The 22,722-nt window shown below is 40.3% G+C and overlaps 2 protein-coding genes across 4 annotated transcripts in view; one reads left to right on the top strand and one right to left on the bottom strand.

Annotated features, from left to right (window-relative positions):
• Positions 1-1,854: 1,854 nt before the first annotated feature.
• Positions 1,855-22,188, top strand: LOC126088157 (gamma-glutamylcyclotransferase-like). 3 transcript variants are annotated; one of them, XM_049906279.1, is made up of 4 exons: positions 1,855-2,043; positions 4,979-5,100; positions 5,172-5,305; positions 21,048-21,320. In XM_049906279.1, the coding sequence occupies exons 1-4, from the start codon at positions 1,947-1,949 to the stop codon at positions 21,094-21,096; spliced, it is 402 nt and encodes a 133-aa protein (XP_049762236.1). In that variant the 5' UTR covers positions 1,855-1,946; the 3' UTR covers positions 21,097-21,320. The 3 variants fall into 3 exon arrangements, with proteins under 3 accessions (XP_049762236.1, XP_049762234.1, XP_049762235.1); XM_049906277.1 differs by lacking the exon at positions 21,048-21,320 and adding an exon at positions 21,358-22,188 and having other exon boundaries at positions 1,864-2,043; XM_049906278.1 differs by lacking the exons at positions 1,855-2,043; positions 21,048-21,320 and adding exons at positions 4,688-4,753; positions 21,358-22,188.
• Positions 17,980-22,722, bottom strand: part of LOC126088159 (uncharacterized) — a 475,823-nt gene continuing 471,080 nt past the window's right edge. Inside the window, exon 2 of the mRNA XM_049906282.1 lies at positions 17,980-18,916. Within this exon, the coding sequence (XP_049762239.1) occupies positions 18,542-18,904 (363 nt within the window). The 5' untranslated portion in view covers positions 18,905-18,916 and the 3' untranslated portion in view covers positions 17,980-18,541. The remainder of the gene's footprint in view (positions 18,917-22,722) is intronic.

The raw sequence follows: 22,722 nt of genomic DNA, 5'->3' as shown, positions 1-22,722 counted from the left end.
CGTGCGCCAAGTCTTTTGTAAGTTTCCATTCTAGTCGTTCGCCATTAAAAATACGATGTGTCACGAGTATTCTAACAGAATTGGCGATTTATTTTTGTGTGAATTATTAACCTTTCCTCAATCAAAGAAGAATCGTCATTTATGAGTAGCTGCTATGTTTGTCTCGTGACAGGGTGAATTGTGTTTCTTAGCCAAAATACAGTATAACTTGAACAAACTCATCTTACAGTAGCTATTGCGACAGATTCCTGAAACAGTGTCTCATCAACCAAGTAACTGGGTGACTAGAGAGGTCAATAGCTTATGGTAAACCTCATTGTGCCGGTTTGCAGTAACGTAAGAGAAGAAATTTCACGTTTATTTTCATACTGGGAAATTGCCTTTTCATTAGCCGTCAATGACTTAAAATTTACAGTACTAGATTGAACAAATAAAATAAAACTATAGCTTCTGCTATAGAAATTTCCGTGTGTTAACCACCTGGCAAAATACTCTTCTCCTTGTGTGCTATCATTCGCCAGATTCGGTTTAGATATCTCGAGCGGTTTAGGAGCTATGTGGGATGATATGTGTATTTCATCCTAGCGCGTGTGCGATCGCAAGTGAACGCTTTACATACAATCCATTTTCTCGAGACTGGAGACGTTTAGAGACAACCTCCGGAGTCTAAAGAAAAAAAAATCGATGTGTTAGCTAAATTTAATAAACTGCAGCATATGATGTAAAATGCACCAAATGTAAAATCGTTGCGACTCGTATTTTTCTTGTAAGCTTTTCGAATTTCGCGCAGTGTCTTATTTAAATGCGAATGTCATTGATCATTGGCGAGAGCTGATGATAAAGCTATAAAGCTACAAGCAACGTAAAAATCAAATTTATTTACAGGATAGCTTTGTACGGTAAAACTGTTTGAGACAAATTTCAGGACGCGCGCCTCGATTCTGTCAGCTCAGCGCAGCGTGTCAAAAGGCACGCGCGAAGAATGTCTACGTGTCTCAATATGCGCAGGACCTGCACGGCACGTGTGGAAAGTGCGCGTCGCTCTATATGCCTTGTCACTTCACATGTGCTACACGCGCCCGAATTTGCGCTTAGTTAGCTTTACACTGAACGAGTCATAAGTATCCCCCCCCCCCCCCCCCCCTAGGACAGGCCTCATTCCCCAACCGCGCAATCCGAAATCGCATCCCGCTCCGTCAAATACACAAATGTATAAATTTAGTTCCGAATAAATGAAAAAAACGTCTAAGTACATAATCATCAAGGAACTGTCACTTTGATACTCGTGGAACTGCGAGAAGGGAGGGAGGGGGGGGTAAAGATAGCAGAATTTATTCGGAGATAAAGAGGCTCCGACAAGATAGACCTGCTTGGAGAGCTGCATCAGATCAGTCTTGGATCTGCATCTCTGTTTACTAATGTATTGTGCAAAGGTCAACACTTGCGCAAAAGTATCTGGTCAATATTACAGCCAGTGTTTCGCGCCTACGCTAACATGAGGCAGTGAACGTGTATTGGATGCTGCTGGATATCAGACTTCCGAGGAAAAACTGATACCTCAATCCACATTCAGGAGAAATTACGAAAATTTAAATGTAACGTAAACTTTATTCCATAATAAATTGTGTAATTAGGTAAGACTGTTATCTGAAGTCGAAATTTGATGCACCGCACCAGTGACGATTTTCTGTTTTCTAGTTTGTGCTTTCCTAAAGCTTTGTTGTGTTTAATGGCGCAGTTACTAAAGTCTACAAACAGCCAACGTGGCTTGGAAGCGACTATTGGCAGATTTCGTTTTCGTCTTGTTGCGCGCATCGTGGACACACTGTAAATCGGCAGCCATATCGCTAGTCGCTGTCTAGTCAAGGTCTGTGCCGCTTTATATTGGCCTGCGAAAGGCTTCAGCGGCAGTTAACCAGTCTCAGCGGAGATACCAAACCTGTAGCATGGTCTGCCGCCTCGTTATAGTGGTCTTAGCAGTGACTGGTGTCTTTGTGGCGTGTCAAGTAACAACAGCTGATGTTAATATTACTGCTGACAGAAGTAAGTACCTATATTTGTGCTACAATAGATAATTATGCTACATGTTATTATTCTTATATTTGAAAATGCACAGTTGTCGTACAGCTTGAACAGGGATTCATTGAAACTGCTAGTGTTTACGAAAGCCATTTGTCAGGTTTCGTTAATTCCGTTACCAGTTCAATAATATTCTGGATCTTACTTCATATTTTTCTCGTATCGAAGGTGCCACGAAAACTGCTTTCATACCAGGTCAAAGCAAATATTTTACACAGATTACCGAGGCACGAGGTGTAAATAACCCAGTCTTCATGCAGATATAAAGTTTTCCCCTTATTGCTTGTAAATGTAGCCTATATTTGTAGTTTCCCCCTTTACCTCGCCATATAAAAGATTGTTTTCGATTGCAGCAATCCAGACACTGTTTCTTGGGCAGGCATTTATCTTAATGTTGTCAGAATTATGGATATCCGCCGCCAAAAAATAGCACAGGCACTAAGTATTAAAATTCGCTCCTGTTTTCGACTTTACTCTAAATCCTGGAGCTTGTAATGATCGGAAACTCACCCTAGCGGACATATAATATGATCAGATCTGAGTTTGGCGTAAGAAGAATAAGAGCTGCGCATTGACCATTAATCAAGTGTGAGGATTGTTTTTCTCAAACAACAATGATTAAAATGTCTCATCGATGGTAGTAAACCCGGTGCGCACGGAGAGACCACAAGAAGTACACGAAAACAATCGAGCCAATTGAGGTGCGATATGTTGGAAGAGCGGTGTGTTTGTCTTTCTTGGGAAAGTGTAAAAAAGCTTATAGTGACATTTCTGGGTGCCAATTGCCGGGACTAGTGCAGCAGGGGATACAACCCGTCGGCTTTGAACAATGACGTCACAAGTCGCCAGAGAGCATGTATTACAGAGATGAAAGAGCTGAGGAGAATGTTGAGAAACAAAGGAATGCGAGAGAGGTAAACATTGATCTTGTCAAAAGCATAAGTGTTTTTTTGACTGTTAAAAAAAAATCTCACGAGGTAGAATAAACTGATCCTACTTTATTAAGCAATATCTTGTCAAAAGCCGAGAAGCGATTGCTCTTAATGTTCTAGCTCCCTTCAGTACGTAATAAGTGTTTTTTGACTTAAAAAAAAAAATCTCACGAGATAGAGTAAACTGATCCTACTTTATTAAGCAGCTCCCTTCAGTACCTAATAAGTGTTTTTTGGCTTTTAAAAAAAAATCTCACGAGATAGAATAAAGTGATCCTACTTCATTAAGCAATCAGTAAAGAAACGATTTTTTTACTTTTTTAAAAAAAAATCTCACGCGATAGAATAAACTGATCCTACTTTATTAAGCAGCTCCCTTCAGTACCTAATAAGTGTTTTTTGGCTTTTTTTTAAAAAAAATCTCACGAGATAGAATAAACTGATCCTACTTTATTAAGCAATATCTTGTCAAAAGCCGAGAAGCGATTCTTCTTAGTGTTCTAGCTCCCTTCAGTACGTAATAAGAGTTTTTTGGCTTTAAAAAAAAAAATCTCACGAGATAGAATAAACTGATCGTACTTCATTAAGCAATCAGTAAAATGATGCACCCAATATCAAGCGATCGCTTTTAGATTAACATTCAATTATTTTAATGATAGTGCTCATTAGAACACAGAACTGCTTTATTATCTATGCCTCGAAGTGAAGACATTACGATCTATGACTAAGGAATGACGTCATTGTTCAAAGCCGACGGGTTGTATCCCCTGCTGCACTAGACCCCAATTGCCCGAGGACCATGTGGATTGTAGTTATTACATAATGGTGATGATTTTCATTTAATGCTGTTACCCATACGGTAAGGTTACTCAAAACTGTATTAAAGAATAAATTCTGTAGTCACATGGGGTTCCCAAAACCGGATTTCATAAACCGGTTTCCTAATACTTCTTCCGGGTGATCTTGTAAACACTTTGAAATCTATTCCGGAAATACGCTTCTAGTTGCCGGTTTTCAAATTTCGCAATTGATTTTCGTTCCCATGTAAACAAAACCGGTTTTCAAACGTGACTTGGGCTGCCAGGTTTCGTCTTATTTTTAAAAAAATCCGGCTAATATGGACGGTGTGGCTTTTTGTACAATGAAGGAAAAGTAGTAATATTAGACTGAAGCTGTTAATTGAAGAGAAACAGCGATTGTGCTGATGAAATAAAAAAAACTATAACAGCTGTTTTCCAGGCGTCATTTTTAACTGGGATCCTTAATATGTAAAAACGAGAGCGAAAAACGGTTTTCGGAAGATATGTCGCATGTAAACGTAGAGAATGTAAAGTACGCTATACCTAACCAAAGAGCCCCCAGCTCGTGGTCTACTGGCTAGCGTTGCTACCTCTGTGATCGCGGGGTAGCGGGTTCGATTCCCGGCCGAGTTGGGTATTTTCTCTGTCCGGGGACTGGATGTTTGTGTTGTCCTCATCAATTCGTCATCCTCATCATTCATGATACTGGCTATATCGCACTGTTAAAAAAAACTGAAGTGTGAAAAAATTGGGACTTTGAACGGGCGCTGATGATCGCCCCACAAACCAAACATCAACGACCAAACCAAAGAGAATTCGAAGCTACCCCGTTAATATTGGTTATCTGTAGTATTTTCGATGCATTATCTTTGTAGGAAGTGAAATGGGAGGAAAAAAGTAAACTAATTTCTGTAGCAGGTGGTGTTAAAGGTGGAAAAATGCGTAAGAAGCACCGAGAAAGTTATTCTGTTATGCTTCTTTGTATAATTTGCAAGAGACAAATGCTGCTTCCATTCGTTATGACATACAAACTTGCTGAAAACCATCCGACATGAAACGTTATGTAGGAATTGTGAGCGAATGATGTATGGATGATAAGGTGCACAGTATACGTTAGCGATCATTTCGTTGGCATGGCTGTTTCTTGTGATATTGTTATTGTTACAGATGACACAAAGGTTTTCCTTGAGGATAAATTTCTATATTTTGCTTATGGCAGTAACCTGTTGGCGAAGAGAATACATATAAATAACCCAACTGCTGTTAGAATTTCTAAGGCCAAACTTGCGGTAAGTGTTACAAGCACCACCATGTAAACAGTGATAATCTCGATAGTTAATAACCGCCCCGACCCCTACAGGATTATCGGCTTGATTTCGGATACTGGTCTCGACGCTGGAAAGGTGCTGCTGCCACAGTTGTTCCTGACCAAGGAAAACATGTATGGGGAGCTGTATGGCAAATGGACAAATCCGATATGGACAACTTGGACAGGTAATCAAATTTTTGTACCATCAAAGGGTACTTCGACAATTATGTAGGTATACGTTAATTTAATTGTAACTGCAGGTTCTTACTCTGTTTAGGATCTTACTTACCTATAGAAATTTTTTCCACTGGTAAGTCTTCAAAGATCTGTAACGTGGGAAACACACACACACACACACACACACACACACACACACACACACACACGACGATGGTGCCACCACTCAGCTGATCACCCAAGACGATTTTATTACAGGGTCATTCTGCTGTTACTCACATTATAGGTTGATAGTTTTCATATATATATAAATGAACTTAAGTTTCAAATGTTATGCCAGAGTAAAATAATCTTATTAATGATAACATTTCTTTTGTTTTAGTATGTATTTTGTGTAGTTTGCTTGTACCATATTGTGAAGAATGTTAAAAACGAAACTGTCACTCATATTACAGAAAAAAACATAGGAAATATCTTCTTAAATGTGGTCAAATGTTTCTGCTCTTGAATAAGTTGACAGTCTTGTTTTCCACAGTTACCCTGAACACAGAAAGAATTGTTTAATATGTCACTGACAGTCCTGTCACTCTCATTACATAATAAAGAGAAATGAGGGAAATACAGCCATTACAGTATATGCCTTTACAACCAATGTAAGAAAAGTAACAGAGAGAAGAGACAGTATTGCTAATATTTCTGCCATTTGCCTGAGCAGCAACCATATTAAACGGCATCAACTTAGACATCAAACCTGTAGTATATTCTATTGCTCATGCATTCTAGTTAAAGATTTGAAAGGACATACTTAATTTGGCCACTGTTTAAAAATGATGTGCCTCCATCATTGACACTAAAGTGAGATTTACTCTATCCCACCTTTCCTTCAGTTCCATTTGGTCATCAACCGAAGACTGGCAGATTGCTGCATAACAATACACAGTATGCCTTCCTTGTAGCTTCATAATGGTATATTTGCCACTAGTAACAGATTTTAGGAATTGTGTCCTTTCTGATTGCTAAATCTTTTTTCTTGTCACTCTGCTTTGACAAGGGTAAGTCTTCAGTTCGTTGTTAAGAATGGTGGCCAGTATTTTTGATATGCCTTTAGGTAGCCTACTTCTTTAAAAACAGTTTCTTTCTTCTATACCTGTTTAATACATTTCCCTCACTTTTACAGTTTATATTTTGTTAGTTACTTTTGCAAATTGTTTTTCATAAAAAAGCTGACAATTTCTTGCTGAGGTATGAGCTCTAACTTCTCTCTTCACTTCAAGGTCTGTTTACAGGACCTCTCCCATGTGAAGTGGCGAAATAATTCCACATTACTTCCTTCAAATTACTTTTAGACTAGCTTAATATATCTATTCTCGAACCATGAGCTGGGTCTATCTGACTGAATATACATTTCACTGACTTCAGATGAAATTTCTCCAAGCAACTATCAGAGTGAGCAATCAAACTGTTCTTGATCTGACACTGTCAGTATGAAATTGTGTTTATTAGAGTACCAGACTCATGATGTAGACTGACTTATGCTTGCATACAGTGAAAACTCTATTTCCTCCTGTACAGAGCCAGAACAATTTTTAGAAAAATCCACCTGCAAAAATCTCAAATTAGACTTACCAGTGAAGATGACCTTATTGCTCTTTCTTTGTTGCACAGTTTTGCAAACTTTCTTTTCAGAAAAAAGTGCTCCAGTAAAAATGGAAGCAAAGAAATTGTACATTGTGCCAGGTCAGCTGCAGTACCTTCTCGCTGTGCTCTGGTAAGGTGAACTCCTTGCTCCCATATTTGCCAGGAACAATTGAGGTTAGAAGTGTGAGCATCATTAATAATACATCTCCACAAAACTACAGTCTTTAGTCGGTGCACGTCATAGTGCAACAGTCTTCTTTAGGTGGCTCACATTCGATTGAGTTTAAATAGGAGGTTGAGTATGCAGGAAGTGCTTAAAAACTTTGCTTAAAGTGTTTGCAACCTAAATAAAATTTTCATGACATTTACATAAATGGATGTTATGTGGTACTTGAGAACTCAGAACCACATGTTAAGGTCTTAAGTTCAGCAAATCTTCACTTGCTAACAATCTTGCCATATTTAGAAACAAAAAGAGGAAATACGGAACCGTCCAATCCCGTCTGTCTGCTTTGACCCATGACGTCACAAATATGGCGGAAACGACCATAACCACGATTCCAATATGGTGTATTTAAAGTCGGTACGTACACATTATGAGGACAAAAATACATCGAAAAACAAACACACACACTTTCCACAAAAAACCTAATGACACTAACGGGACAAGTGTGGGAATGGGGTTTTTTTGGGTGGGGCAAACTAAATATAAACAAATTTAGACACCCACCCCCATACAAAACCACACAAAATGACGAAACAAACGACATCACAAAACTCCCCAAATACCACTCAACACAGTATCATCTGGAATCGAACACTTCCCTTGACCTTTATAGCTAAACAGCAGCTCCCGATCCCATAAATTAGGATCAAACACTTCCCTTGGTCTATATAGCTCAAAAACTTCTCCCGATACCAATATCAACATACACAGCCACACATTTGGATCAAACACTTCCCTTGAGCTACGCACTGTTAATTTTATCCGTCATATCCATTCCTGAACAAAAACAATAACCGATTAATTTGACTAAAATTACCACATGATGTACAGCGAACAACTCTAAATTACCCTTCACATAAAATCGTTAACTCACTGAAACGAATTCCACTACAAACACAGCTGACACTTGAACAATTCTGGATAATGAGCAAAAGCAAACTGAGCCCATTGCGCTACACAAACGAAAATCCTGAACATACCACCAGAGAGCACAACAAACCACAACACAACATCTACAAACACACCACACTCACAAAACAAACTCTGCGGCATCATGACGTCGCACACAACACCCTTACGTCACGGGTCAAAGCCGACGCATGTGATCGGACGCTTCTGTCGACCCCCAAAAGAACGTGTCTTATTCAGAGAAGAATACAAATGTGTGATTTGCAGTTTCTTTCAAAGACAGTCTGGATTTCAAATGGTGCTTATTGATCTCCATCATCTCTTGAATAAACCCCTTGAACAACTGAGATAAGTGCCAACCAGTTCATTTTGAAAAGTGCCAATCAGTTCATTGGAAGTAGTGGTGAATTCTTTTTCCTTACTACCAGTGAGCGAAACATCTCCAATAAAACTTTCAGTTTCTTAACAGCACACTTCATTTCATGGTGAATTTGGCAGGGTTTCCCCCCCCCCCCCCCTCTTCCCCCTTCCCACGGGCTGTGGCTTGCATTCTTTTAAGGAAGTAACATTTGCCTTTGTTCAGATTTCTCTTTTTTAAGCGCCCACATTTTGCAGCAAACTACTGTATCCGTTCTTTCTTCTTTCTCTGCTATTATTCTTGTTTCTTTTTCGTAGCACATCATCATCTTTCTTCTTTCCCCTTCCTGTATTTGCATGTTGTTTTTCATTTTACCTTTTATAGTTCTTCTCGCCTTTGTTTCTGCCTTATTTTACCGTAGATGATATTTTGCTAGCTGAGCAAAGAAAATAATTGTTTTGTTATTTTCTTATCAAAATTTGAGATGGAACTCCCCCAAGTAGTATAACTAATGTTAATAAAGTCATTCACATTACGTAATTACATTTTGCTGCAAACCATTTAATAACAATAATAGAAGGCTGCAATTTGGTGTAAGTTATGGAGATCAAATGGTTCAAATGGCTCTGAGCACTATGGGACTTAACAGCAGAGGTCATCGGTCCCCTAGAACTTAGAACTAATTAAACCTAACTAACCTAAGGACATCACACACATCCATGCCCGAGGCAGGATTCGAACCTGCGACTGTGGCGGTCGCGCGGTTCCAGACTGCAGCGCCTAGAACCGCTCGGCCACTCGGGCCGGCTATGGAGATCAGAAGTACTATGAACTATCATAATTTTTTTTAATAAAGGGTATTTATTGAAATACTTATTTTTGTTACATTACATGCAAATATGCATTTTCTAAAGTGTGTATAGTTTGGCACTATTAGTACCATAATGCATGTTTCTTGTTTTACTTCGTAGATTAAGGTTTAAGAAAAATAATTCATGTAAATTTTGGTTGAAACATTACTATTTAAATTGTTAAAAACCAACCCTAAAAATGCAGAAAATGGTGCCATGATCACCACAAGAAATAACATAACCTTCTTTGAGCTAAAACCTTAAACAAAAATCATTTCCCACCAAAAAATTCATCATTGACAAGAAGTTTGTAGTGTAGACAGCAGTGCAAAAATAAATTAACAATAGATGTATTAGCAAAAATAAATTAACAATAGATGTATTACTTTAAAACTATTAATAAAATGACCCATGACACCATAATTCTGTAACAGGCAGAGGAGGGGGTGGGGGAGATGCTCCTCCTCGTCAGCGATCACAGGCCCTGTAGACAAAGCGCGGCATCAACGATCTGCTTCCACCGCCTTCTATCTCTTGCAGCCTCTCTCTGTTGTTGTTGTTGTTGTTGTTGTTGTTGTGGTGGTCTTCAGTCCTGAGACTGGTTTGATGCAGCTCTCCATGCTACTCTATCCTGTGCAAGCTTCTTCATCTCCCAGTACCTAGTGCAACCTACATGCTTCTGAATCTGCTTAGTGTATTCATCTCTGGGTCTCCCCCTACGATTTTTACCCTCCACGCTGCCCTCCAATACTAAATTGGTGATCCCTTGATGCCTCAGAACATGTCCTACCAACCGATCCCTTCTTCTGGTCAAGTTGTGCCACAAACTTTTCTCCCCAATCCTATTCAGTACTTCCTCATTAGTTATGTGATCTACCCATCTAATCTTCAGCATTCTTCTGTAGCACCACATTTCGAAAGCTTCTATTCTCTTCTTGTCCAAACTATTTACCGTCCATGTTTCACTTCCATACATGGCTACACTCCATACAAATACTTTCAGAAATGACTTCCTGACACTTAAATCTATACTCGATGTTAACAAATTTCTCTTCTTGAGAAACGCTTTCCTTGCCATTGCCAGTCTACATTTTATATCCTCTCTACTTCGACCATCATCAGTTATTTTGCTCCCCAAAATAGCAAAACTCCTTTACTACTTTAAGTGTCCCACTTCCTAATCTAATACCCTCAACATCACCCGACTTAATTCGACTACATTCCATTATTCTCGTTTTGTTTTTGTTGATGTTCATCTTATATCCTCCCTTCGAGACACCATCCATTCCGTTCAACTGCTCTTCCAAGTCCTTTGCTGTCTCTGACAGAATTACAATGTCATCGGCTACCCTCAAAGTTTTTATTTCTTCTCCATGGATTTTAATACCTACCCCGAATTTTTCTTTTGTTTCCTTTACTGCTTGCTCAATATACAGATTGAATAACATCGGGGAGAGGCTACAATCCTGTCTTACTCCCTTCCCAACCGCTGCTTCCCTTTCATGTCCCTCGACTCTTATAATTGCCATCTGGTTTCTGTACAAATTGTAAATAGCCTTTCGCTCCCTATATTTTACCCCTGCCACCTTCAGAATTTGAAAGAGAGTATTCCAGTCAACATTATCAAAAGCTTTCTCTAAGTCTACAAATGCTAGAAACGTGGGTTTGCCTTTCCTTAATCTTTCTTCTAAGATAAGTCTTAAGGTCAGTATTGCCTCTCGTGTTCCAGTATTTCTACGGAATCCAAATTGATCTTCCCCGAGGTCGGTTTCTACTAGTTTTTCCATTCGTCTGTAAAGAATTCGTGTTAGTATTTTGCAGCTGTGCCTTATTAAACTGATTGTTCGGTAATTTTCACATCTGTCAACACCTGCTTTCTTTGGGATTGGAATTATTATATTCTTCTCTCTACCCTGCGGAAATTCCTAATGCTGTGATGTCCTTCTCCATGTCATCTTCCCACCTTATACGAGGTTGGCCCAATGGTTTTGTTGCCTCGAGAGTTCCTTCAAATACTTTCTTGGTGCTTCTGTTGTTTTCCATTCTGACCACATGTCCAGCCCATTGTTGTCTCCTACTTTTTAATTTCTGGATGATAGTGGGTTGCTTCATTAACCGATAAATTTCATTGTTCTTTTGAATTCTCCATGCGCCATTCTCCAACACAGGTCCCCAGATTTTTCTCATTATTTTTCTTTCAAAAACATTCAGTTTTTCTCTTTCAATCTTTGTAAGTGTCCAGCTTTCTGAACCATATAGTACTATGGGGCAGATAATAGTGTTGTATATCTTCATCTTTGTGGTGATTGACAAAGCTTTACTTTGGAGTGGGTTGCTTAGTGAGTACAGACATCTTGACCCTGAGGCTATTCTTTCATTTATATCCATTGTTATGATATTTTTACTATTGAAACATGATCCAAGGTATTTAAACTGGAGAACTTTTCTGAATTTAGAATGTTGATCAATTTCAAAGTAAGGATTTGGGTTTATGATTTGACCTATTTCCATATATTCGGTTTTCTCTTGATTAATCAAAAGCGATTTTGCTGGCACTGTACCTGAGAGATCTGTATATGTCTTTCAGTTCATTCTTTTCATTCAGCAACACTATATCATGTGCATAAGCCAGGAGGTTTACTCCAAAGTGTTCGAATTGGAGACCATTGTATAGATGTAAATTACTCTCTCTAACCACTTTCTCTAATGCAAGCCTGTTTTAATTGGAAAGGTGGGGGATATGGATCCTCTGAACTTCACTGCTGCCTGGGAGCCATCCATGCACAGTTGTATCATCCTATTGATTTTACTGGGTATACTAAATTCTCGTAATGTGTTGTAGAGGCTACTTCTGTGGATGCTGTCGTAGGCTCGCAGGAAATCAATGAAGAGACAATCGATGTTTTTGTTAAATTCCCAGTATTTCTCAAAGATTTGTCGTATAGTAAACAAATTATCAGTTGTGGAACGGTTTGTTCAAAATCCAGCCTGGTAATCTTGAATGTTTTCTGCATAAAGTTTGTTTTTCGAGAATGGTCATTGACAGGATTTTGTATATTATGTTCAGCAAACTGATTCCTCTGTAATTTCCACATTCCATTCTGTTTCCTTTCTTGTGTATGGGACAAATTATTGCAGTTTTCCAATCTTCAGGCAGTGTTTCTGTTTTCCAGATCATTGTGATAAGGTTATAAATTTCTTTGTGTAGTTTGCTTCCGCCCTCTTTTAACATCTCTGCTGATATCTGGTCCTCGCCTGCTGCCTTGTTGTTTTTGAGCTTTTGAATGGAGTGGATCACTTCCTGTTCTGTGATTCTACATTCGTCATTATTAATGCTGTCCCTCTCAGACATTGTGTAATTGAAGGTTATGTGCGGATCAGTGCAATTTAACATTTCTGAGAAATACTCTTTCCATCTTTCTAGGATACCTTCCAGCTGCGTTAGCATGTTTTGATTTTTATCTTTTATGAATAGGTTTTCACTTTGATAACATCTCTTGCTTTTCTTTGTATACTGAAACAACTTCTTTGAGTTTCCATTCCTGCTTTCCACTTCTATAGATTCTAGGACTCCAGTTAGATATTTCCTTTTCTCTGTTCGTAGAACTCTTGCTGTTTCTCTTCTAACCACATTAAACGTCTCTCCTGTCCTCACTCTCCCTATTATGCAGCCACAGCATCCTGGCTTCTTTCCTCCTTTCTACTGCTCTCTGGCACTTTTTGTTGAACCATTTCTGTTTCTTCATTTTCTTTTTCTTGCCCAGCGTTTTTTCTGCTGCATCTGTTACTACAGTCTTTTATTCTTTCCCAAGCTTTCTCGACACTATTTTCTTCCTCAGCTTCTTGCAATGCTGCAAATTGGTTATTTATTTCAATCAGATGGGCTTCTTTAACAGACAGTTCCTTGAGTTGTTTGATGTCTAAATTAGGTTTTGGTGTGGATTTTGGTTGTTGATTCCAAATCATCTTGATTTTCGTCTTTCCTACCACTAAGAAATGATCTGAGCCAATTTCAGCTCCTCTGTACGTTCTGACATCTCTTATAAATGAAGTGAAATGTTGATATGTCATAACATGGTCAATCTGATTTATTGTTTTGCTATCTGGAGAGCACCATGTACCTTTGTGTATATCTTTGTGAGGGAACATCTTTGAGCAAATTCCCATATTCTTTGACAGTGCAAAGTTGATCATTTTTAATCCATTTTCGTTTGTGGTCGAGTGCTTGCTATGTTTTCCTATTGTGGGGATGAACATATCCTCTTTACCTATTTTTCCATTAAAGTCCCCAAATATAATTCTCATATTTCTTGTTGGAATACTTTTGACTACTCTCTCTAATTCTTCATAGTACTCATCTTTTTCGTCCTCGGTTGAATCTTAAGTCGGTGCATGGACATTTATGACTATTATACCATACCACTGGTGTTTGATTGTTATGTAAGACATACTTTTGTTAATGGGATGGAATTCCTTAACCTGATTAACAATCCTGTTCTTAACAGTAAAACCAGTACCAAATTCATGGTGTTTTTCATCTCCCCCATAAAAAATGACACAATTATCCTCCGTGTGTGTCCCTTCTTCAAGCCACCTAACTTCTTGTAGAGCCACAATATCTGTCTTCTATGTTTTTAGTTCAGATATCAAAGTTGCTGCTGCAGCTGGTTTATTAAGACTACGAACATTCCATGTCTCAAATGTGAAGCAATATTTATTGTTTCTATCTCGCGAATTCCTGTTCCATAGCCTATGCCTGTTTCCTTTGAATCCATTATCCGAGGCAAATGATTGATGTGAGCTGGTAGGTAAAGAATCCCCTGGCAGCGTTAAGAGTGCTGCACGGGTTAAGCTTGGTGATGGGGCTGCCACCTCACAGCTTCCAAGCTTGCTGAGTAATATTTTGGATTACCATTTCCTAGGCAGATTGCCTTTCCCAGGCTCTGAGCTCTGCCTGCCCCGTAGAGATGCCCTCCACCTTTTCTACCGTTGGAAATAAATCTCTTCCACCATATGAGCCGTTGACTTTCTCTTCACTGGTTTTGGTCCACTCCCGGTATTTTATTTCCCCGGGGCCCACCATATCTGGTGAGCATTCCCCTATCCACCACCTGGGCAGGTGCCCGATGGGGGACCAGCAACCTCTCACGGGATGTGGTTTTTAATGGCCTTCTAAAAGAGCATACCAGCAACCTAAACTCATTTTGTTTTTAGTCTGCAGCTTGTGGTCTAGTGGCTAGGTTTGCTGCCTCTGGATCATAGAGTCCCGAGTTCGATTCCCAGAGGGTTGGGGACTGGGTGTTTGTGTTGTCCTCATCATTTCATCATCATCATTCATGACAGTGGCTAGATTGGACTGTGAAAGTTGGGACTTCGTACGAGCACTGATGAGTGCGCAGTTGAGTGCCCCATAAACCAAACACCATCTAAACCCATTTTGGTGCTGTACTGTCAGAATACATGGAATTGCTTAGTCACCTTACATTGTAACATTTGTTAATGTGTTATCAAAGGCATACATTGTGTAGAGGGATAGCTGTAACCTACAGTAAAGTGTAGGCTGGAAGTTTATTGTATATCCTCATGTCTAACAACAACAGTCAGCCATGCCAAATGCAGAGAGTGTTTGTGATAGTTTTACTTTACTCACATTTGAAACTGCCAGTATAAATTGTCCATCTAAATGACCGCGAATCTCACACGACACACTTATTCAATTGAGATTTTGGCCGTATTTTGTATGCTGTCTACCAGGTAGTACATGCTTATGCTGACAGTACTAAGGCTTCATCTGTTTCATCCTCACTACAGATTTAGCCATTTCCCCTCATCTTGGAGTCTGAGATAGTTTCATGTTCCGTGGATTGTTGTGCATGATAAATTGTAGATATGTGGAATGTCCTTTTACACTTATTTTGTAAATATGGCTACATGCTGTCCTTTCTTCTTAAACTGCTTCAAATGCTCTTTCCTCCTCAAGAAAGGAAGTAACAGTTCCAAAAAGCAAGGATAAGGTTTCACTTCTATTTGTGTCTGTGGCCAGTACTACACGTTTTTCCTCCTGAGGGTAAGTAATGACCAGCAATTCTGTATCTCAGTTTATTAACACTAACACTGCCATTTTTGTTAGAATATAAATTGAACTATTCAGCATGTGGCAAAAGCTTACACTTAATTTAATTCACCAAACTCGGTGGATTCCATAGTGGGCCCTCCTTGCATTTCTCATAGTTTACATCTACATATACAAACATACTCCACAAGGCATAGTATGCTGATGGTACCCAGTACCACCACTAGTAGTATCCTTTCCTCTTCCACTTGCAAATAAAGCAAGGGAAAAATGACTGATATTATTCTGCAGTCAGCTTCAAATGCTGGTTCTCTAAATTTTTCTTAATAGTTTTCCTTGAAAAGAACGTCCTCTTCTGTACAGGTATTAGAGTGCCCAAAGAAGACATTGCTTGTGTCTGTGTATATGCGGATGGATATGTGTGTGTGTGTGTGTGTGTGTGTGTGTGTGTGTGTGTGTGTGTGTGTGTGTGTGTGTGTGCGAGTGTATACCTGTCCTTTTTTTTCCCCCTAAGGTAAGTCTTTCCGCTCCCGGGATTGGAATGACTCCTTACCCTCTCCCTTAAAACCCACATCCTTTCGTCTTTCCCTCTCCTTCCCTCTTTCCTGACAAAGCAACCGTTGGTTGCGAAAGCTAGAATTTTGTGTGTATGTTTGTGTTTGTTTGTGTGTGTATCGACGTGCCAGCGCTTTCGTTTGGTAAGTCAAATCATCTTTGTTTTTGATATATTTTTTCCCATGTGGAATGTTTGTCTGTTATATTCATATCATTAATTTGAACCCAACAATTACGTTTGTTATTGTCACTGTTGCATTTCGAAATCTTTCCTGTCATCTTATTTTCTCTTTCTGTTTTTGCAAGTAGTTTCACTTTGTATTCACCTTCTCCTCTTTACTGAGTCTACCATACAATTTTGTCCCACCTCTATGTACTCAATAATACGTAACCCACTTCCAAACCATAACCAAAAAAAATTTTTCCACTTTCAACACTACCACTGCTATAAAATCGACCGTTTCCAGTCCACAAACAGTTCCTTTCAGCTATTAAACAGCCATTTCGGCTAGTTCTAATAACTTTCGCCTTTTTTTCCATTTCCGTTTTTCCCACATCACTGATCTTTTTTAGCCGCTTCCCACAGGTTTTAACGTTATTATTTCTTCGTCAGACAATTGTTAGCCTCATTTTCACAATCTGCCACCACAAAACCACTCCTTTTAATACATTTACTTGCAGTTTTTTCGAAATTTTTCCGAATTGCTCCACCCTTTTACGTGTTTTGGCGGCAACACAACCACCTAACCTTTGTGCACATCGTTGTCTACCAACCCAAGTTCACCGCAGGATCAACATAGCCCAGCTATAACCAACACTTTTTCGCCTTTTTTCACACCAGATCTCCAGTTGCTTTCCAGGTCACCTTTATCTCTCCCCATATATTTTCATTTCAGCCTCATGTTACACTTTCCACCTTCTAATACCATGTCACCCTCACACCATCCCCACAACGACCCCATTAGGTTTTATTTACATTCCCTCCGCAAACATGCCTTCGCCCTAGCCAGATTACACTCCCATATTTTATTTTCTCAGGCTTGTCTGACATTTGGCATTACCCCCAAAGGCCTCACACTTAAAGTTCCCATCTCTGGCTGCAACCCTTCTTTCCATCAGTCCCTATACCAGTTCCAAACTGAACAATCCATTGCCCTCACCCACCTAATCCTTCACCTACACATCAACTCAGCCAATGAACACACCCGTCAACTCCTATCCTTAATAAAAGTCCTCAATCTTTCCTCTCCCACATCCACACCGGCTATTCAGAGCATCCTCCTACAGGCCAACCGTCAATTAGAACAGCATGCCACCCTCCACCTCAAAAAACTATCCAATCTCCTGGTTTCCCACCTCCGGAAAGGCAACTCACTCACCCTTCACAACCTTTCCAGCAAACTTCAACCTCCTCTCATTGCACACAGACCCAGTCTCTCCCATCTACTCAGTCTCCCACTTCCAGCTCCACTCCCCCCAAAACCTCAAAATTCCAGTCAACACAATCTGGAACCACAACACCCTAATTCAGTAGTTAACCTTTCCTCCAAACCTCTCTCCCAATCCGAAACCTCTGTCCTATCCAAAGGCCTCACCTTCAGCCCCACTCCCAGATTCAACCCAACAGCCCTTGTCAAAGATTTACTGTCCTACACCCGTACTCTCTGCTGGAAATATCACTTTGCCACGAAGAAAAATGATCCTAACCCTACTCCTAATGATCCAACTCCCCAAGACACTATCCAAATTGAACCCTGCCTGGAACAGTTCCGTCCTCCGTCACAGCGGGACCCACCTCCTCTTCCTCAAAATCACCCTATCCAAACTTTCCAGGAATTTCTGACTTCCAGCCTTGCCTCTCAATCCTTCTTAAAAAACCTTAATCCTACTCCCAACATCACCACTGCTGAAGCCCAGGTTATCCGTGATCTGAAGGCTGACCGATCCATAGTCCTTCTTCCGGCGGACAAGGGTTCCACGACCGTGGTACTTGATCGTCGGGAGTATGTGGCTGAGGGACTGCGTCAGCTTTCAGACAACACTACATACAAAGTTTGCCAAGGTAATCCCATTCCTGATGTCCAGGCGGAGCTTCAAGGAATCCTCAGAACCTTAGGCCCCCTACAAAACCTGACTCCATCAACCTCCTGACCCCACCAACACCCCGCACCCCTACCTTCTACGTTCTTCCCAAAATTCACAAACCCAATCATCCCGGCCGTCCCATTCTAGCTGGTTACCAAGCCCCCACAGAATGTATATCTGCCTACGTAGATCAACACCTTCAACCCATTACATGCAGTCTCCCATCCTTCATCAAAGACACCAACCACTTTCTCGAGTGCCTGGAATCCCTACCCAGTCTGTTACCCCCTGGAAACCATCCTTGTAACCATTGATGCCATTTCCTTATACACAAATATTCCACACATCCAGGGCCTCGCTGCAATGGAGCACTTCCTTTCACGCCGATCACCTGCCACCCTACCTAAAACCTCTTTCCTCATCTCCTTAGCCAGCTTCATCCTGACTCACAACTTCTTCACTTTCGAAGGCCAGACATACCAACAATTAAAGGGAACAGCCATGGGTACCAGGATGGCCCCCTCGTACGCCAACCTATTCATGGGTCGCTTAGAGGAAGCCTTCTTGGTTACCCAGGCCTGCCAACCCAAAGTTTGGTACAGATTTATTGATGACATTTTCATGATCTGGACTCACAGTGAAGAAGGACTCCAGAATTTCCTCTCCAACCTCAACTCCTTTTGTTCCATCAGATACACCTGGTCCTACTCCAAATCCCTTGCCACTTTCCTTGACGTTGACCTCCACCTGTCCAATGGCCAGCTTCACACGTCTGTCCACATCAAACCCACCAACAAGCAACAGTACCTCCATTATGACAGCTGCCACCCATTCCGCATCAAACGGTCCCTTCCCTACAGCCTTGGTCTTCGTGGCAAACGAATCTGCTCCAGTCCGGAATCCCTCAACCATTATGCCAACAACCTGAAAACAGCTTTTGCATCCCGCAACTACCCTCCCGACCTGGTACAGAAGCAAATAACCAGAGCCACTTCCTCATCTCCTCAAACCCGGAACCTCCCACAGAACAACCCCAAAAGTGCCCTACTTGTGACAGGATACTTTCCGGGACTGGATCAGACTCTGAATGTGGCTCTCCAGCAGGGATACGACTTCCTCAAATCCTGCCCTGAAATGAGATCCGTCCTTCATGAAATACTCCCCACTCCACCAAGAGTGTCTTTCCGCCGTCCACCTAACCTTCGTAACCTCTTAGTTCATCCCTATGTAATACCCAAACCACTTTCCCTACCATCTGGCTCCTACCCTTGTAACCGCCCCCAGTGTAAAACCTGTCCCATGCACCCTGCCACCACCACCACCACCTACTCCAGTCCTGTAACCCGGAAGGTGTACATAATCAAAGGCAGAGCCACGTGTGAAAGCACCCACGTGATTTACCAACTGACCTGCCTACACTGTGAAGCTTTCTATGTGGGAATGACCAGCAACAAACTGTCCATTCGTATGAATGGACACAGGCAGACAGTGTTTGTTGGTAATGAGGATCACCCTGTGGCTGAACTTGCCTTAGTGCACGGCCAGCACATCTTGGCAAAGTGTTACACCGTCCGGGTTATCTGGATACTTCCCACTAACACCAACCTGTCAGAAGTCCAGAGATGGGAACTTGCCGTTAAGTATCCTCTCTTCTCATTATCCGCCAGGCCTCAACCTCCGCTAATTTCAAGTTGCCGCCACTCATACCTCACCTGTCTTTCAACAACATCTTTGCCTCTGTACTTCCGCCTCGACTGACATCTCTGCCGAAACTCTTTGCCTTTACAAATGTCTGCTTGTGTCTTTATGTGCGGATGGATGTGCTTGCGCACATGCGTGTGCGTGGGCATGTACGCGCGCGCGTGTGTATACATGTCCTTTTTTCCCCCTAAGGTAAGTCTTTCCGCTCCCGGGATTGGAATGACTCCTTACCCTCTCCCTTAAAACCCACATACTTTTGTCTTTCCCTCTCCTTCCCTCTTTCCTGATGAAGCAACCGTTGGTTGCGAAAGCTTGAATTTTCTGTGTGTTTGTGTTTGTTTGTGTGTCTATCGACCTGCCAGCGCTTTCGTTTGGTAAGTCACATCATCTTTGTTTTTAGATATATTTTTCCCACGTGGAATGTTTCCCTCTATAGATGATGTAACTTACCAAATGAAAGTGTTGCATGTTGATAGACACACACACACACACACACACACACACACACACACACACACACACACACAGATATATAGACACAAGCAGACATTTGTAAAGGCCCAATGTCCTATCAACCGATCCCTTCTTCTAGTCAGGTTGTGCCACAAATTCCTCTTCTCCCCAATTCTGTTCAGTACCTCCTCATTAGTTACATGATCTACCCATCTAATCTTCAGCATTCTTCTGTAGCACCACATTTCGAAAGCTTCTCTTCTCTTCTTGTCTAAACTATTTGTCGTCCACATTTCACTTCCATATATGGCTACACTCCACACAAATACTTTCAGAAACGACTTCCTGACACTTAAATCTATACTTGATGTTAACAAATTTCTCTTCTTCAGAAATACTTTCCTTGCCATTGCCAGTCTACATTTTATAGCCTCTCTGCTTCGACCATCATCAGTTATTTTGCTCCATGAATAGCAAAACTCCTTTACTACTTTAAGTGTCTCATTTCCTAATCTAATTCCCTCAGCATCACCCCATTTAATTCGACTACATTCCATTATCCTCGTTTTGCTTTTGTTGATGTTCATCTTATATCCTCCTTTCAAGACACTGTCCATTCCGTTCAGCTGCTCTTCCAGGTTCTTTGCTGTCTCTGACAGAATTACAATTTTGTACGCAAACCTCAATCTCCATTGGTAATAGTGCTCCTAACAGTTTGTTTATCCACAGAGGTAATTCCCTTCTGTACAGCAAGTGTGTATACTTTCTTTGCCATTATTTATTAGCTTTTGGAACACTTCTGCAAATTCTTGAAAAAACATTCTTTTATTAGTCACTGCCTCTCAGTGATGCTTTTGTTAAACTTGCCCATAAATAAGGTTTTTTCTTCTGTCTTGCACAGAACTGACACAGTCTATTTTGCTGAGAAATCTATTGGGCGAACACTTTAACCTGCAGATAAAGGATACGTGATATCATTTTGACTTGGTTGTGACATTCTTATGTCTGCAAACTAAGCAAAATAAAATGGCTGTTACTTGGTTTGTATAAGACTGCTGCTTTTACTAGAAGTTACAGTGAAATAAATACACACAAAAATTGTGAAGAGGCATCCTTTATTGCAACCTGTCATTGGTGTTATTACTGGTGTTAATACAACATAAGATGCGAGTCTGAATTCAGCTTTCTAGATTGGGTATCTTATTTTGCAGACAAGAAGGTGTTTCATCAGACATTTACTTTCCGTTTGAGGTTGAAGTTGAGAAACCAGATGGGAAGAAACTGCTGTGCCGCTGCTATCAACTATGTAACACTCCAACAGAGCTAAAACCAGGGCAGCCTATTCCAGAAGACCGACTTCCCTCTGAACTTTACCTGAGTGTGATAATACAAGGAGCACGAGAAACAGGTCTCCCAAATGAATATATAGAGCAGTTAGAAAAAATATCTCACAATAGCTACAAAGGTGACAACAGCACAATATTGTCTTCTCTGGTATCAAGTTCATAAATGTGGTGTGTGACACACACACACACACACACACACACACACACACACACACGACTTTACATTTAACATAATGCCAAGGGTAAGATACTGAAGTGGTCAAAATAGTTTTATACTGTTATTAGGTTTTGTCAATAAAAGTTATTTAAGATGATCCTGTATTTAAATACTGTGTACATGTATTATACTTTGTTTTGTTTTGAAGAGAGTTATGCAACATGTGGATGAAAGCAAACCTTTTTGCCATAGATTAACTTGTTCTATTGCATGTGCAGAATAGAGGTCACTGAAAAAACTTAGGAATCACATTAGCTGAAATTCTTGTGACTAACGCCATGAACAACTATCACACAAATTTGGTGAGGTACTTGAACGTGTAAATTTAAAAACTTCTTATCTGTTATGAACTTTGGTAGTGGTGGAAACTTAAGTGGTTTTGTTAAAGCCAGTTTCAAGTGTGACTACATGTAATTGGAGAGAGAATTTGAAAAAGGATGTATGTCTAAATATGACAATAAAAAGAATGTATGTTTAAATATGACAATGTAAATATAGGTCATATTTGTGTACCACAGACCACGAGTCTCAGAAGATGCCCAGTTAAGTATTTTTTTTCCCATGATACCCTTTAGGCCAGTAGATATTTACTCATGCAAGAGCTATAAGAACTACAGACATGTTAATTCATGTAAGAAGTTCTTGGATTGTTCTTACACATTGGATAGTAATAACTAATCTATGATTAGAATAAGGAAAGGTGCAAGAAGTCTCTTCACTGTTTACAGTGTGCAAATCTAAGTCAAATCTGTTTGTTGCCTATGCAGTGTTGGATATACATGTCCTGATCCAATCGTCTTGTACTTATGTATTATCTTAGTCCCATCATTTACTCATTGATGGCAGATGGGTCATTCCATATCAAATCACCCAATAAAAAATAAATTTTACACCCACCTCCTTAGATTTTCATGAAATTTGGCTCAAATGGTTCTAATGCCATCCTGACAACACCTGCAATTTTTTTTGCTGTATCTCTTACAGTTTTTTTATAAATTTTTAAAGTTTTTATG

This window comes from Schistocerca cancellata, chromosome 6 (assembly GCF_023864275.1).
Source record: "Schistocerca cancellata isolate TAMUIC-IGC-003103 chromosome 6, iqSchCanc2.1, whole genome shotgun sequence".
NCBI lineage: Eukaryota > Metazoa > Arthropoda > Insecta > Orthoptera > Acrididae > Schistocerca > Schistocerca cancellata.
The sequence above is the reverse complement of the archived record's forward strand: the minus strand, read 5'-3'. Positions and strand labels throughout refer to the sequence as shown.